The sequence below is a fragment of the Excalfactoria chinensis genome, chromosome 6, assembly GCF_039878825.1.
Source record: "Excalfactoria chinensis isolate bCotChi1 chromosome 6, bCotChi1.hap2, whole genome shotgun sequence".
NCBI lineage: Eukaryota > Metazoa > Chordata > Aves > Galliformes > Phasianidae > Excalfactoria > Excalfactoria chinensis.
In genome coordinates this window covers 2,339,954-2,357,119 of record NC_092830.1, presented here as the reverse complement: position 1 = coordinate 2,357,119, position 17,166 = coordinate 2,339,954, and the positions used below count along the sequence as shown (strand labels likewise).

Sequence of the window (17,166 nt, the reverse complement as noted above, 5' to 3'; positions counted from 1 at the left end):
TGACAGCACCCAGAGCACCAAAACCCTTGGAGGCTGCGCTGCAAGGTGAGTTTGCGTGAGGTGTTGTTGAGATTCTCTGGTACTATTTTTCGCTTTTTACTGTTACTTCAGCTATTTAATCACTTGGAAAAACAAATTGCATATTGTGTGAATGTGTTTCGGGATGGCACTGTGATATCGATTGCCTGGATAGGTTGCGATGTTTGATAGGTTGCCTGCTCCTAGTTTCTGTAATAAAATGCAAAGCCAAGAAAGGGGAAGGTTTCTTGCCACTACAAGATCTGTTAGGTGAAGTTCAGCAGTGACCACAGCTGCTTTATCTCACTGCTGTAAAATAAACTGATAGAGAGGTCATCTATAGCAAGTTTGGGTGACCGGCTGGTGGTGGCATTTCTCATTGCCGTGCTTCTGAGACCATAAATTCCCTCTCCAATTGTGTGTCCATCCTCCATGTTGAGACATAGCCACAGGGGCAAAACCCAGTCACTGGTTGCTGGTAGTTCCCACACTGCATGGGGCCATCTCCAGGAAATTTGGGGCCACCACCAAGAATGGAGATCCCCAAGGACCCTCAGAAATCTGCCCCTTTGGGCAGGTGTGTGCATCAGTCAAGGGCAGAAGTATATAAAGGAACAGCATCTGTGGCCATTTTGCCTCCAGATACACCCAAGCATGTCTGAAAATGTCCAGAGTTATCTTAAAGGCTTATTTCTGCCTTGCACAGATACTTCTAAGACAAGAAGCTCTGCATAGCAGGAAGGCTAACATCTCTACAATAGGGCCTATCTAGGAAAGCTATCGCAAGCACTACTTTTTATATCCTGGAGAGAAATGCATTTGCACATGCCATGGAGATGTTTGTCTTGCCTGAAGTTTCCTAAATTAACCATTGTTGTGATGAAAATATTGTGTGTTCTGAGCATAAGCTGCAAAAATTCAGTGAGGTTTCAGGCATCTCCTTTGGCTGCTTGGCAAATATACAACCTGGCAAAATACCTGGGGTTTATTTGAAAGATTTGTTCAGGAAAGCATGCCAGGCGTCACTGTTCAACGAGGGGATGTGAAGCACACAAACCATCACTGGCTCTCTGCGGGTGTCCTGTCTGCCATCCCACCAGCTCCTCTCTGCTCACACAGGGCCATGTGCAGACAGAGGACCAAGCTCCCCTACTCCTTCCTGGAGATAGTCCTCATCACTCTCCTGGTGCTGATGACGGCGGTGACTGTGGCCCTCCTTGTCCTCCACTTTGTCACTGGGGAGAACAGCTCCAGCAATGGCAAGTTGAGCTCTTTTGGTTCAGCTCAAGAGGGTTTGCTGGGAAGGAGGGTGGATCAGGAGGGAGTGGAGATGCACAATCATCAGATTTCTTTTTAAAGCAGAAACCAGTGATATCCACACCACAACGAAACAGCGACATGGTGCTGTCTCATTTCCAAATCATTCTCAGTCTGAAGCCTTTACAGATGTGCTCCTTATTTGCACTAATCAATGGTTTTTGCTTGTATCTGAACACCAGCCCCATTTCTGCCCAGTTCAGCAGGGATGCCACATTTCATGCGCCTGACACGTGTTTGCAATGCCATCACCAACCATTTATGCCTCCAACCCCATCACCAGGCATGGGACACTGGGGTGGCAGGACCTGCCCAAGGGAACCCTTGGATCACTTCTAATATACCCCATTCTTATCCTCGGAAAAGATAAAATACTGGTAGGGGAGGTTTTAATGGGATTCCTCTTCCTTTATGCTGCTTTGAGCATGAGCAATATCTGTCTGCTGCTCCTGTGGTCAGTCTGTGGCCAATGTCTTTTCTCCTGCGTTTTACATGACAGCCAAGGAAAGGGCCTGGTGAGAAGACCAATCCCAGCAGAGCAGGAAGAGCAGATTGAGCACACACAAATATTTTCCCATGGTGTTATCGCAGACAGTGATTTGTGGCTGTGGGATTTCCTGAAGCACAGAGAATTTTACTTACTTATTCACTTATTAACCCTCAGTGTTTTTTCTTCTGTGACACTGTCCAGATGCTTTGAGCATCAACTGGATCTCTTGTCCGTAGGTTTCCTAAGCTCCCAAGGATGTTTAGCAGGTTTCAGACACACTTTGCAAAGGCTACACTGACTCTTCTGACCCTAATTCTTGTTCTTGTGGCCACTAATCTCACAGAATCATAGAATGGCTTGGGTTGGGAGAGACCTCAAGGATCATCCAGTTCCAATCCCCTGCCACAGGCAGGGTTCCAGCCACCAGATCAAGCACTGGATCAGGCTGCCCAGGGCTCCATCCAACCTGGCCTTAAACACCTCCAGGGATGGAGCACCCACAGCTCTCTGAGCAGCCTGTTCCAGCACTTCACCACTCTCTCAGTAAAACTTCTCCCTGGTATCTAAGCTAAATCTTTCCTCCTTTAGTTTAAAACCATTCCCCCCTGTCCCATCACTACCTACCTGTGGAAAAAGTTGTTTTTCCTCCTGTTTATAATCTCCCTTTAAATACTGGAAGGCTGTAATAAGGTCTCCCCGCAGCCTTTTCTTCTCCAGCCTGAGCAAGCCCAACTTATTCAGTCTGTCTTCATATAAGAGGTGTACCAGCTTTCCCTGTCCCTGCTGGCCACCCTTCTTCTGATGGCACCCAGGGTACCACTGGCCTTCTGAGCTGCAAGAGCACTTTGCTGGCTCATGGCCAGTTAGTTTGTCATCAACCAGAACCCCCAGGTTCTTCTCTGCAGGGCTACTCTTAAGGATTTGTTCTCCCAGTCTGTATACATTGCAGGGATTCCCCTGAAACCAAGTGCAAAGTGTTGCACTTTGCCTGGTTGAACCTCATTAATTTCACAAGGGCCCACCTTTCAAGTTTATTAAGGTTCCTCCGATGGCATTCATTCCTTCTGCCATGATAACTGCACCACTCAGCTTGGTGTCATTGGCAAACTTGCTGAAGAAGCACTCAATCCCATCACCTACGTCATTGATAAAGATGTTAAAGAGTAGTGGTCCAAAGACAGCCCCCTGGGGGACACTGTTTACTACTGGTCTCCACCTGGACGCAGAGCCATTGACCACACCCTCTGGCTGTGACCTTCCATCTAATTCTTTATCCACTGAATTGTCCACCCTTCAAATCTCTCCAGCTTAGAGACAAGGATGTGGCACAGGACCATGTCAAAGGCCTTGCAGAAGTCCAGGTAGATGACATCAGTTGCCCTTCCTTTGTCCACTGATGTTGTCAAAGAATGCCATCAGGTTGACCAGGTGTGATCTGGCCTTGGTGAGGCCGTGCTGACTGTCTCCCATCAGCTGCTCATCCCACACGTGCTTTAGCATAGCTTCCAGGAGGATCTGCTCCATGATCTTCCCAAGCAGAGAGGTGAGATTCCTCAGCTGTAGTTCCTCAGATCTTACTTTCTCCCTTTCTTAAGAATGGAGTGATGTTTTCCTTTCTCCAGTCACCAGGGACTTCACCTGTCAGGCACAACTATTCAAATATGATGGAGAGCAGCTTGGCAACTACATCAGCCAGTGCCCTCAGAACCCTGGGATGCGTATAATCTGGCCCCAGAGACTTGTGAACATTCAACCTCTTGAGGTCATCTCATGTCTGCTCTAACAGTTGAGGGAATTTTGCTCCCCTGGGTCCCACCAAGAGCTTCAGTGACAAAAGGTCCAGGGATGGGAGAGACACAAGAAGCCTAGCTGACAGTGAAGGCTGGGACAGAGAACTCATTGAGTACCTCAGCCTCCTCCATGTCTGCTGTAGCCATTTCTCCTTCTCATTTACCAAAGAAGCTACTCTCTCCTTGGCCTGTTTCTTCTGACTTTTGTACTTATAGAATCCCTTGTTGTTTTTACCATCCGTCACCACGTTCAATTCCATCTGTGCCTTGGCTTTCCTGATCCCATCTCTGCACATCTGCACAGCATCCCTATATTCTTCCCAGGTGACATATCCTTGCTCTCACTGTCTGTACTTGCCCTTCTTTTCCATGAGCTTGCCTAGCCAAGCCAGTTTCCTGCCTCCCATCCTGCTTTCTTATTCTGAGGGCTGGAGAACTCTTGCTTGTCTCAGAAACAAATCCTTAAAGACAAGCCAGCTTTGCACCTCTCCTTTGTCTGTAAGGGGGATCTCATCCAACAGTTCCTTAAATAAACTGAAGCTTGCTCTCCCAAAGTTCTGGGTCCTGAATCCACTCTTTGACAGGCCCACATTCCTCTAGTTCATGAACTGGACCAGTGCATGGTTGCTGCAGCTCCAGCTGCCTCCAATCTCAATGCCTTTAATGGTCTCTGCATTGAGGAGTGTCTGGTCCAGCAATGCTTCACCTCTAGTGAGTTTGTCCAACACCTGACACTGTCATCAATGGACCCCATGGGACTCTGGATCGCTTGCAGCTCGCTGTGTCATTTTCCCAGTAGATTTCTGAGTGGTTGAAATCTACTATCATCTCCTATTTATTAAAATAAAATTTCTATTTATTCTTATTACAGATTACGATGAACCATCACCAACCCAGAAACCAACAACTGGTGGCTCAGAAAACTACTTACTGGGTGTAGGTCGCGCAGACTGCACAGGGCCTGTGGCAGAAATTCCTCTGGTATGTATGGGGAATTGCTCAGAAGTCCAGTTAAATGCTGATTTTTCATCACCTCTAAGTGGTGTGGAGGGTTTGTTGTTTGTTGTTTTTTTTTTTTCCCCAGAACTTCTGACTTACAAGCTCTGCTTTAACAAATGGTTGTCTTCATTAATCATAATGTGAATTGTCTTGTAATCAAAAGGCAAGATAGTTGCATCTCTGAGTTTGAAAGATTTCTCTGATCTTCTGGAAAATATGCTTAGAAAAATATATGCCAACGAACACATCCCATATTTTGTCTGATGGAGCTCCTCCCTTCCAGATGGGCTATGCCAATCCTGACCAGGTGGGTGCTGGGCTTCTCACACGCCTCTACAGCCGAGCCTTCATCGTGGCTGAGCCCAGCGACTCCAGGAGAATGGTGTTTGTCAGCATTGACATAGGGATGGTGTCCCAGAGGCTGAGGCTGGAGGTATGTGGTTGGAAGATATCAGTCTGCAAGGTCTGAGTGGTTGCTGGTGTTAGTATTAAGGCTGTAGATACTACAAAATAATAATGAATCTAGCAGCACCATGACTGTTTGCTTGGGTATCTCTTTGCACCGTGATCTTGAGAGATGCCCTGCCTCTTCTGAAGAAGAGCTGCTGATTCCTCAGAAAATGAGGCTTTTCTCAGCAGAAAAATTATGTAAAAAAAAATATGTGACACTTGGTGCCTGAGTAAACCTGCACCACAGAGGACGAAAGGAGATCCTTAAGAAGTGGAGACTCCCTGGATAACTTGGGGTGGGCTGCAAGTTGGCCATAGAGGTCTTCACTTTTAAATACATCATTATTTAATATATTATTGTTTTAAGACTGTTGTCAAGTCAACAACTGCAACCTACTTGTTTGGCCACTGGTATAAGACTATCAGTTGGAAAGTGAGAAGCGTGAAGCCAGAAGAGAGGCTGGGTTTACTGTAGGGTTTGGTACAGATCCTCACAGCCCTTGGACATGAAAAAGGGGTTTTAGGACCACTTCTTTTCCCCTAGGTGTTGAAGGTACTGAAGAGTAAGTATGGTGAGCTGTACCGAAGGGACAACGTCATCTTGAGCGGCACCCACACGCACTCAGGACCTGGTGGTTACTTCCAGTACACACTCTTCTGGATCACTAGCAAGGGGTTGATCAAACCAAACCTCAATGCTATAGTGAATGGCATTGTAAAGGTAGGGGTCACCAGGATGGGTGACACAAAAGTCCATGAACACAGAAAAGGTAGGGGAGATGCATCTGTGACCAAATGAACCCTTGTGGTGATGTTCACGGTAGCACCTCAAGGGTGCTGGGGATGCAGCACCTCTAAATCAAAGCAACCTCTAAATCACAGAACAGTTTTGGGTGGAGGAGGCCTTAAAAATCATCCATTTCCAATCGCTGCCTTAAAATACACTCAGAAGTGGTTTTCTGCTTGCCAGCGAGATCAGGTCAGAAAACAAAAGGGTTCCTTTAGAAAGAGGTGGCTGTGGCTGATTTTGAAATGCTACTTATAATTAGCTTATAATTTTCTGAGATTTTCAGCTATTTAAGAAAAGCAAAGCAAACAAAACCCCCAAAATCCCAAGTGTTAGGATTGGCAGGGAAGGAATTGACCAAATCTCATATATTGCTCACATTTGTGGTCTGGTATCCTTCTGATTCTCAGAGCATCGATATAGCACATCAGAACATGAAGAGAGGAAGGCTTTTTTTAAACAGAGGCATGGTAGAAAACAGTCAGATCAACCGCAGCCCTTACTCGTACCTCCAGAATCCAGCATCTGAACGTAGCAGGTAAACTCAAAAATGAGAGACACGCTGTGTTGGGGCCCAGCTGTCTTTGCTGCCAGTTGTTCCTGGTCATTTATAGGATGGTTCAAATATGGAGGCAAGTCCTCAGCAGAATGACACTGTCACCATCCTGGGTCCTCTGGCATCTGTCTTCCCAAAAAGGAGTTGTACATGCAGGCTTGGAAGTTGTGGTTGTTCCTTCCAAGCATGTGAGGAATTGGCTTAAGATGTGACCTTCTGCATTATTAACTACAACAGAAAAAGAATGTCCTTAGTAGACACTGTATGTCAGACAGCATTAAAATGCATGAGGCTGTATTTGAAGAGAGCTTCTCTCTGTCACTAAAGGAAGCATAATTGCTTTATATTCACAGCTATTTTAGAATGGTTCCATAAGGTCTCACCATGTCCTGGTAATATCTGTAATATCCTCTTTGTTTTCTTGCTCAGCCCACTGGAGATTTAACAACATGGATTCTGATTGTGGCCCTGGTGTTAATGCGATTTCTCCACTTTATTTCTCAGGTACTCAGCCAACACAGATAAAGAAATGGTGATGCTGAAGATGGTAGATGAGGATGGACATGACCTAGGACTCATCAGGTACTGAATACTGGAGCAACACACTTCTCTCCGAATTCACATAAACCAGAGAATGCCAGGAATGTGGTTCAGGGGCAGTTCTGTACTTCCCTAATTGCACAAGCCTTCCCGCTTTTCAGGAAGGTCTACATGACTTTCCTATATGCCATTCTTGGTATGGTCAGTCAAGAGTATCTGAGGGAAGAACAAGTAATGATGAGAGTCCTTGAGGGCATAAAGCAGGTCAGTGTCTCTCATCTGCTATGGAACTGCAATGGGAGCTCCTACACTGTGGCTTGCAGAGGAGCCTGGGGAAGATGACCAGGACTGGATTTCACTTACAGGAGTGCAGAAACCTCCTACCAGCTGGATGTTGGATGTTTAAGGCTCATCCAGCTCAACAGTGTAGAACAGGGGATGAAGATCACACTGCCAGCCCTTGAGGCTCATTCAACACTCTGTATTTCACTCAAAGCATGCTGTTCCTGGTGCTGGGTGCCTGGTGCCCATTTATGACAGCCATCCTATCAGCACATCTTCTTGGCCGTTCAAAGTTCAGAGCTCAAGGCTGGGCCAGTGAAATCAGAGGCAGTCCTGGAAAACAGTGGTGTGATTTTTACACTCAGGAAACAGAACTGAGTCTGTCTGTATGAGGAGCATTTTCCTCTGTGATTTTCCCAATACTTGTGTCACAGTCAATGGGGTGAGGAAGAACCAAGGCTCAGCAGTCTTACGGTATGTTCCTGTCCCACTGGGTGTCATGCACAATCATTAAACGTGCTGTTGGAAACCTCTGCCCAGTGGGAGTTGAGCAATCTGCTGAAAACAGTTTTATCCATGGAGGGAGGGCCCTTCCAAGCTGCAGTGAACCTTGGAGCTAATTTGGGGTTCAGTTAACTCTCGGTGGCCCTGGTGATTACGATGCATTTAGATAATGGATTTCCTCACGTGTGTCTTCTCTTCAGCTGGTTTGCTGTGCACCCTGTCAGCATGAACAATACAAACCATCTCGTCAACAGTGACAACATGGGCTATGCATCTGTCCTGTTTGAGCAGGAGAAGAACAAGGGCATGCTTCCTGGAGAGGTGGGAGCATTTTCAGATGACTGAAAACAATGGGGTAAAAAAGTGCAACAGGGAGGGGATGGGTGATGCTTACTGTGGTCCATAGTTGGTTCCTTTGAATGGTGAAATAGGACTGTGGGGTAAATGCAGCAAAAGGAGGCTGAAGATGCATCCCTTGATCTATTTACTACTGGAAACACTGGAAAACACCAGAAAGGCAAGTGTGGGATAGTAGTAGATCACATACACTGCATATGTAGTATAGGATCAAGCCTCTGGTTGCTTGTTTACTGTGGCTTCCAGCCAGTTTGGTCTCCTGGTCTTCATACGTCCAGATGCAAAGACAGCTTCTTTATAAAGCATTATTTCCCTTGACATAGCTCATGGTTATGGATGCAAGTTGGTGCACGCTTACATGCACACAACGCTAGGTATGTGTGGACATGTTTGTAGGACTTACCATTCACTGTATGGTTGGCTGGACAGATTTGTCTAGCAGTCTCACAAATGACTAAAGAGCTGATAGGTGATGAAAATAGCTGGTGTTGACACATGCCATCTCCTGAAGGGGGGAAATGAGGAGGTGAGCTGAGAGCTGAGTTCAGCCACACTTGGTGTGCACCCAGCCTTGCTGCTCTTGATGCTACCTCCTGCATCTGTATCCAATGGCTCTCACCCTATAAATCTATAGTGGTAAGAGCCTAGCAGAAGGAAAACCCAGATGAGATTGCTGCAATGAGCCCTCAGTGTGTGATCAGTAACACACAGAGCTGGTGATGCAGGGCCACAAGAAAGGAAAAGGTAAATTGCACACTTGCAGCCCCAAGAGAAAGGATGCAGGGGGTGTCTGCAATTGCTATACGTCAGTAAAACCCATCTGACCATGTCTTTGTTTCACAGGGCTCTTTTGTTGCTGCCTTTGCATCCTCCAACCTGGGGGATGTGTCTCCCAACACCAAAGGTCCGTTCTGCATAAACACAGGGGAATCGTGTGATAACCCACAGAGCACCTGTCCTGTGGGGGGGGTACGTATGGATTGCTCAGTCCACATAAGTTATGACAGAGGAGAAAGCTTGAACTGGAGCTGCAAATACAGCACTGTGTGGTGTTTTCCTACAATCCTTCATGTAAAGGACCCCTTTGGGACTGCTCCGGGCACCCTTTTAATAAGCATAACGTGTGTTGTCCTCCCTATTTTCTGACCAGTCAGCCCAGATCCGAGAGTGTCATGCTGCAAAGTTGCAGTGCTGCTGTAACCAGATTTCCTACGTTCTAGGTGGCTAACAAGAAGCTATTAATTCCCATGTGAAGAAAATCACTTGTGCCTTCACCCGCTTGGCAGTGAAATGCTCTCCATATTAACAGGCCACTGTCATTTAAGTACATTTCTTAACAGGCGTCAATGTGCATGGCCATGGGACCTGGCACTGACATGTTTGACAGTACAAGAATTATTGCACAAAATATCTACTTGAAAGCAAAGGTGAGTGATGTTCTGCTTTACAAATGTGCCTGAGTGCTCTTATTACAAAAACAAACAGGCATTAATCTGAGCAGATTTCTTGCACTTGCTCTTTCTTTTAGATTTCTATAAAATCCATGTTAATATACTCGAAGAAAATTTCCCTGTTATTCAGAAAGCGCACACATCTAGATATGCCATCATAGGCCTTGCAGTTTGAAAAGGCTTTTTTGAGGTTTTAATCTCTTCCTCGCTGCTACACAATCAGGGTGTTGCTCCCTTACAGCCTTCCCTCCAAGTGCATGCAGCTCAGAGAGATCAGATGGGAAAACCAGGGGTGTTGGAGGCTCCTGAAGAGCTCCAGGACACCATCACATGCTGCTTACTGGCATTGCTGGAATACATCTGCAGAATGGAGAAATGACCCTTCTAAATGAAACTCAGAAGGGCTAGATGCCCAATTTATCCTTCCTCAAGGAATTCTGCTTGTTCCCGGGGTCTCCCACTCCAGCAGGCCCTGCACTGTGTCCTGCTTGGGGTGCTGACTCAGTGTGTCCCCTAGGAGCTGTATGCCACTGCTGCCCAGGAGCTCACTGGGCCCCTCCGCTCTGCTCACCAGTGGGTCAACATGAGTGATGTCCAGGTGCAGCTCAATGCCACGCACACGGTAAGAAGTGTTGAGCTCTCACAGTGATATGTGACAGACTGGAGGGAAGCGGCTTTAAAATCTCTTTTTTTGTTTGTTTGTTTGTTTGTTTGTTTGTTTTTGTTTTTGTTTGTTTTTGTTTTTTGTTTTTTTCCTTTTTTCTCTTTTGATTAAGGTTAAAACATGCAAACCAGCCTTGGGACATAGTTTTGCCGCAGGGACCATAGATGGAGTGGGGGCTTTCAACTTCACACAAGGTGATCTGGGGAAAGGGTTTCAATGCGGCTGTATGCTCATAAAGGCATGTCCAATTTGGATTCAAATCCTACTGCTTCTTTACAAAACACAGACAGCACATTGAGCCACATTCCCCAAAGAGATGCTTTGAGGAAGGTGTGGCTTTACAGCCCCATGGAAGCTTGTCTGTGTCCATTAGAGAGATCCTGGAGAAGGATGTGGTCCTGCCCTGCAGGAAGGGGAGCTCTGAATGTGGAACGGGGTAGAAGAAGATCAGCTTTCCCACTTGTTCTCATTGCCCTGATCCACAGCTGGCGTTTCAAATCACCCCAGGAAGGGAAATGATTGGAATCCAAACAGCTGACCTGACATGAGGAAGGGGTGGGCAATATATGAGACTTCTGCCTGCCAGCTCCTGCAGAGACTGTGCAGCAGAAGTGTTTAAAAGATGGTTTTCCTCCAGGCTCAGTAGAAGGGGACCCATTCTGGGACAACATCCGGGACCAGCTCCTGGGAGAGCCATCCAATGAAACAAAGGCTTGCCACCAACCAAAGCCGGTCCTATTTAGCACTGGGGAGGTAAGAACAGAGCAGCATGTGTGCTCTGAGCCTTCATATTGGGCGGGATTCTGCATCGTTCTCAAGTTCTTGATTTCAGTTTCTCTTTAACCAACATTCTTTTTTTTTTCCTAAAGTCGCTTTTTTTCAAACTGAAATGCTGCTCAGCGGTGTTCAAGGATGGTGTTGTCCATGCTATGGGGTGGCTTGAAGCCAGGGTTAGATTGCTGCTCTCCTATAAAGGTCATATGAATGTATTTTTTCCCTCTCAGATGACTTGGCCTCACCCCTGGCACCCTGACATCGTAGACGTTCAGATTGCTACTATCGGGTCATTGGCAATTGTTGCTGTTCCTGGAGAGTTTACGTATGTATTTCTTGTTCCACTTATCACAGCTGGGAGCATTACTATTGTAGAAAGGGAGAGGGCAGGCTAAAAATTGTCCCCCAAATACATGATAGCTCTGCAGGCAGCACATGTATACGTCCACTGCACTGAACTGCCTGTATGCTGTCTTCTCTGGTTCCTTGGAGATTCCCATTCTCTTCCCTGTTGTATAAATGAATAAGATGAAAATGAATGTGCTCAGTGAGCTTCTGGTGGCCTCCCCTCTACCCTGTTGTGCTGTGTGATGAACAAGTGACTCCTGCTTCAGCTCCATCTGTTTCTGTAGGCTGACATTGTTCCCTTAACACCCCTAGGACCATGTCGGGACGCAGGCTGCGGGAAGCTGTTAAAAGCGTGAGTTGTCAAAGCAGAGATTCCCCAAGGGGGCACTGCACCTGGAACTTCACATTTCTGGATCCTTCTGATCTTTCCCTCACCCCCTCCCACCTCGTGTTTTACAGAGCTCTCCTCATGGTTCCTTCATGCTCACTTTGCATGCATTTACTGATATGTAAGAGAAATAACGAACATCCTCCCCCAAAGAGGCAAACTGATTAGATTTCAATCCATTAAGGTCGCTTTTCATGATGGATACATCTCATTCTCAGTTTTTGCTCTGAATACTTAATTTTGCCTACTGCTCCCTCAGCACGCTGAGGATATCTCACAGTGTTATACCGCCAAGGTATTTAGCAGAATACAGACATCAGACTTCACAACACCCTTAAATTAATTGTATTCACTGGAGCATGAGGCCATTTTTCCTCTCTTTGTGTGGAAAGTGAAAAAGAATCATTAATACAGTGTGGCTTTCATGAACATCCAACCCATACCCACTGTAACTTTGTAACCTGCCCTGGTAAATAATAACATTGCAACATAATAATAATACTGTGCATTAAGAGGTTGATAAAAGACGAGTGATTTATTTATTTCTCTTCTTAGGAATTTGGCTCTCATGGTACAGCAGGGATGGATGTTGTAATTGCAGGTCTGTGTAATGTCTACACCCATTACATTACCACCTATGAAGAATACCAGGTAACTGATTCAGTTTTTCTTATATGGCATGATAATTCATGTGAAATTATGCACACACCGAATACTTTGCTATGAAAAGCTGAAGATTCCGTGGCCAAAATCCCAAGACAATCTTGTTTATTTTGGATGGTGCAAGTGCCAAAGTGCAGACCATTTCCAAGACTGTGGAAACTGACCTGGGAGGAGAGGCTGGGTGAACTGGGATTGTCCAAACCCAAGAGCTGGAGACAAAAAAACCTACAATGTAAGCCTTAGAGAGAGTGAAAGAGCTATGAAAAAGAGGAGAGAGACAGCTGGTTCTCCCTGTTTGGGATGGACGGGAGAAAGAAGAAGAACCTGAAGTCACAGCAGAAATACCTGGGTTAGCATTGGGACTGTCCCCTAACTGAGATTCAGGAAGCCAACTATTTAAATAAGGATTATAAATTAAATATTAATCACTAAGTAAACCCTCGCTGGTGCAGTACTGTTCTTGTTTTGCTGCAGCTGGATGAGACACATACACCGTTCATGAGTCCTTTCAACCCTCCTTTTCCAACCCTGTCCTTTCCTAGGTTCAACGATATGAGGCAGCATCGACAATTTACGGACCGCACACACTTTCTGCTTATATCCAGCTGTACAGAAGACTTGCAAGGGCTATTGCTATGGTAACCAAAATTTTCTATATGCCATATGCTTGGATATGTGCTTGGATAAAGAACCAGAGCACCGATATGATTTGAAACGGAGAGTGTGGTTATAAGTACTTATGCATAACGAACACACCTTCCCTCCAACAGAACACAGTGCAGGACTTGCCAAGTGGCCCTGAGCCCCCACTTTTCAATGTAACCAGCCTGACCTTGGTGCCTGCTGTCACTCCGGATAGAGCACTGGTGAATAAGACATTTGGGGATGTGCTTCAAGAAGTGAACGTGCAGTATCGAGTGGTGAGAACTTCAAGCATTCGCAAAAACCTGTTTGGAAAATAATCTTTAAATGCTTAATTATCTTGCTAAAATGTCTGAATTTTCTAAACAGTTGTGATGATCTCAAACCTAAAAGACATCATTGCTCTTATTGGCCATAGGTGAAAAAGCAGATTTTAGCTGTACCCATCCATGCATATGTCGTGCACTTTCTTTTGGTATCTTCAGAGAGTCAGCCCTCTTGAATTTTAAAAGCTCCTTCAAAATGCTTCCCTTCTCCCTTATTTCTGGTAATGAACCAAAATTACCCCTTGATCATGAAATTTTCTGCAAAATGGTTAAACACACCGATAATTTTACAAAGCTCTTCAGATCAGAGTAGCAGAGGAGAGACAGAGTTTTCATGCCAATGTCATTGTACTGAATGTGGTTAAAATGCAGGAAAAAATAAGTCCCTATGGTAATCAACAGGGAGAAGATTCCCCCTTCTGCTTCTACATAAAGTAACTGTGATAATGAAGTGGTCAAAAATTGTACAGTGATTTCTTTACAAGCAGAAATCAGGACACCTTTGATGTCTCTGGGATGGAATGTCAATGAAATAAAAATGTCAGAAAGGGTTCAGTTCTCAATATCTAGAATGTAGATAAGGAGTTCAGAGCAAGAGCTTTCATTTCATTGCAGTGTCCAGCAGTAAGATAGGAAGAAGGCAGGGAGCTATTCCCAAAATCTCACCTATTTCCCTCCCTCTTTTACAAAGAAACTGTACATGCTATGATGTTTGTCCAACAACCAGGAGAGGCATAGAACACCAGTTCAGAATATAAACTGTCCACTGCTATTGCAACAAGTGAAATTATTTTAATACAACAAACAAAATACTCTTAAGGCATCTTCAAAGGATGTTATTAATGTGCATTGTGCTGCTCAGACTTTAACATCAATTTCAATTTCCCCCTCAGGGTGAAGTCGCCACAGTAACTTTTGTAGGTGCAAACCCCAGGAACTCTGCAGAGAACATGGTAAATATAACACAGCAGTGTTGGAGCTGGAGATGCTATAGTTAGTGCATCTGCCTTATGCATTTAACTCACTGATGTTCTCATTTCAAAAGGAGTAAGACTGTGTGCTTCCAGTGCTTTTTGTTTTGCTGCAAGTTCAGAAGACAGTTTTTCCTACAGGGATTTTCTTGGGGAGTTCACTCCAACAGAAGGTTTTCGGATCAAAGTCCTTACTCTGGTCTTTTGTTTGTTAGAGATCATGTTGGCTCGTATTTGACATGTTCAATATGAAATCCACACTCAATGTCGTACACAAACCATCCATGATCTATTCACACTATTGAAGGTACTTATGCCATGCAACAGTCCAGATGCTTTCTCAGTATAAAATGCCCTACAGCTGGAGCAAGAGTGGTCTCTAGTCTCCATCCTATCTGCCCAGTGCATTCATTTAGTTAGCTGAAGAAGATTAGAAATGTAAATAATTCACTCCAGCAGTTATCTTAGACAGAAACTGGTAGCAAATAACTTGCTTGTCCAATGGTCAAGTACTTCACATATTCCCTGTTTCATTTGTAAGTTTAAGTTCAGAAGCATAGCCCCTTCTCCACTTGAAATGACACAGAAGAGCAGGGACATGCCTGTCTGCTCAGCATCTGGCCAACTCTCTTGTTTTTATTCCAGACTGAACACAACTTCCTGACGGTGGAGAGATACACCAGCATTTCAGGGAGCTGGCAGGTGGTACAGAACGATGCCTCCTGGGACACCAGGTCTGTGTCCCTGACAGATTTCACTGCTTCATAGTCTCTACACGGGCTTTGAGTTTAATCCAATATTAGGTTGATTTTGTTCCTTCAGACAGTGCTCTTTGGGAATATATCAGTCCACATTTGTTTGGTTAACGTGTCCAGAACAACACATTCAGTCTTCCCCTTGGCATATTTTCTGCAATTAAGGCTTATAAGTCTAAGTAAGAACTGGAGCAGGATCAGTGTTCTATTTGTCCACAGCCTATGATCATCCATCCATCCTTTGCATTGTGCCAATGGATACCAAATAAGAGGCCCAGACGGCAGTAGGGTTTTTATAGGAAAAGACTGTCTGACTTTGCTGTACATCATAGAGCAGAAACAGATACCAATTTAAAAAGTCTATAAAAAAAGAAAGTCAAGGTTAGAGATGCCTATCATGAGGAAAAACATCCATTATGCAGCAAAACTGATGTCACCTTTCAGAGCTGTCCCAGAAGCCAATATATAAAATACATCAAGGGAGTCTTCGGTCAGATGTTTCATTTTGCAGTTACTCTCCTGCTACAATAAACCCAGGCATTTGCCTGTCTTCCAATGCACCTGTAAGAACACACAAACCAATAAGAAAGTGGAACACATCCATCTTGGGATCTTCTGGCTTTAGCGTGTCACACTGCATATAACATCAGGCATCAGAGAGACAACGTTCTCAGCTGAGAAAGCCTTACTCTGAATTTATGATGAGCATTTGGTACGGCAGAATTCTCTCTGCTCATGTACGACAGCTCTGTAAGTATAATCTGGTAGCCAGGAGTCCAGCATAAATCCACAGCCTCTCCTAGGCACTCTCTCATATGGCAACAGAAGCAAGCATGGTGCTGGCTCCCTAAGACAAAAGCTGACATACTTGGAGCTCTGGGTGTTTTGCCTCTGTTTAATACTAGCACTAAGCTGTGTTGACCCTCTCATTGGTTTCACCCTTTCCATCAAGTTTCCTACCTAGACAGCACTGCCATTTGATCACTGATGTACAGATGGTATATTGCTCTGCCTAGAAAAAGATCTGAAAAGATGCCTCCTCCTTCCCAAAAATACAGCACAGTATAGCCCAGCGTTAGCCCAGACTCCACATCTACAGTGTGGGCAGTCAATGCTGCCTTGGAACTGCTCAGGAGGATGGGCAGCAATTTGTCTGGCCATGCCTTTTATTAAAGGCAGGCAACACAGATAAACGGTGGCTAGATCCCCATGAGCTCATCTACCCAAAGTTCTTCCCAGGTGGGATCTAGGCTGAATTCTAGTTCCTGAGTCCCTGAGGTGTAGTCCTGGTTCAGAGTCTGTTGAGTGGAACAGAGAGAGTGTGGTGACACAGGTCCATCACAGCAGCGTTTTGGGGTCACAGCACTACACACAGCCAAACATTTCTCTAAACATTTGTCAATCCTGCTGAGCTTGGGGTTGGCTTGCTGGTTGCTGCTCTGATAGCCTAAATATATGAGCAAAAGGGTAATAGAAGCTCTTAAAATATGCTCATTTAACATTCATCTTATGTTAAAACGAATGTATTTTCTCTCTGACTCCAGTTTGGTTTTGCCCTCTAGGTTTTACTGGACCAAAGGGTCGTCTGGCCAGAGCAACGTGACAATTGAATGGCACATCCCTAGTGGCACAGAGCCTGGCACCTACAGGATCCAGTACTTCGGGCACTACAGGAAGCTGTTCAAGCAATTCTATCCCTTTAAAGGCACATCCGCAGCATTTGAAATTACAAATCTGTAGCCAACCATTTTCATTAAAAGAACTGTTGCCTTCAAACAGTGGATTTGATACCTGTGATGTTCATGTGAACACCTGGGAGGTTTTCTGTGGCATTCTTCCTCTGTAGGAAAAATGTTGTCCATTATGTGCTTCTCATTGTCCTTTGCTGTGCAAAGCTCAGCCTTCTGCAAAGTTTTGACTTTTACCTGCAATTCAGCCTCATTAGTTTGACATATTTTCATTCAAATAGTACCAGTCCCAGATGGATCTCATTGATTCTTACTGTACTACAAAATGATCTGTTTTTCTTTACTCGCTAAATAAATGCTTATTGATTGTGAACAGGCTCTCAGAGAGAACTAATGCATAACGAGA

At 45.0% G+C, this 17,166-nt stretch overlaps 1 protein-coding gene across 1 annotated transcript; it reads left to right on the top strand.

The window, feature by feature from the left end:
• The first annotated feature begins 1,141 nt into the window (after positions 1-1,141).
• On the top strand, positions 1,142-16,812 carry LOC140254221 (putative neutral ceramidase C). The gene is made up of 20 exons (XM_072340597.1): positions 1,142-1,277; positions 4,487-4,596; positions 4,898-5,047; positions 5,609-5,785; positions 6,262-6,389; positions 6,912-6,989; positions 7,934-8,054; positions 8,934-9,059; positions 9,431-9,517; positions 10,059-10,163; positions 10,318-10,399; positions 10,843-10,958; positions 11,210-11,304; positions 11,640-11,679; positions 12,271-12,366; positions 12,921-13,016; positions 13,149-13,298; positions 14,240-14,299; positions 14,963-15,051; positions 16,635-16,812. The coding sequence occupies exons 1-20, from the start codon at positions 1,142-1,144 to the stop codon at positions 16,810-16,812; spliced, it is 2,220 nt and encodes a 739-aa protein (XP_072196698.1).
• The last annotated feature ends 354 nt before the right edge of the window (positions 16,813-17,166 follow it).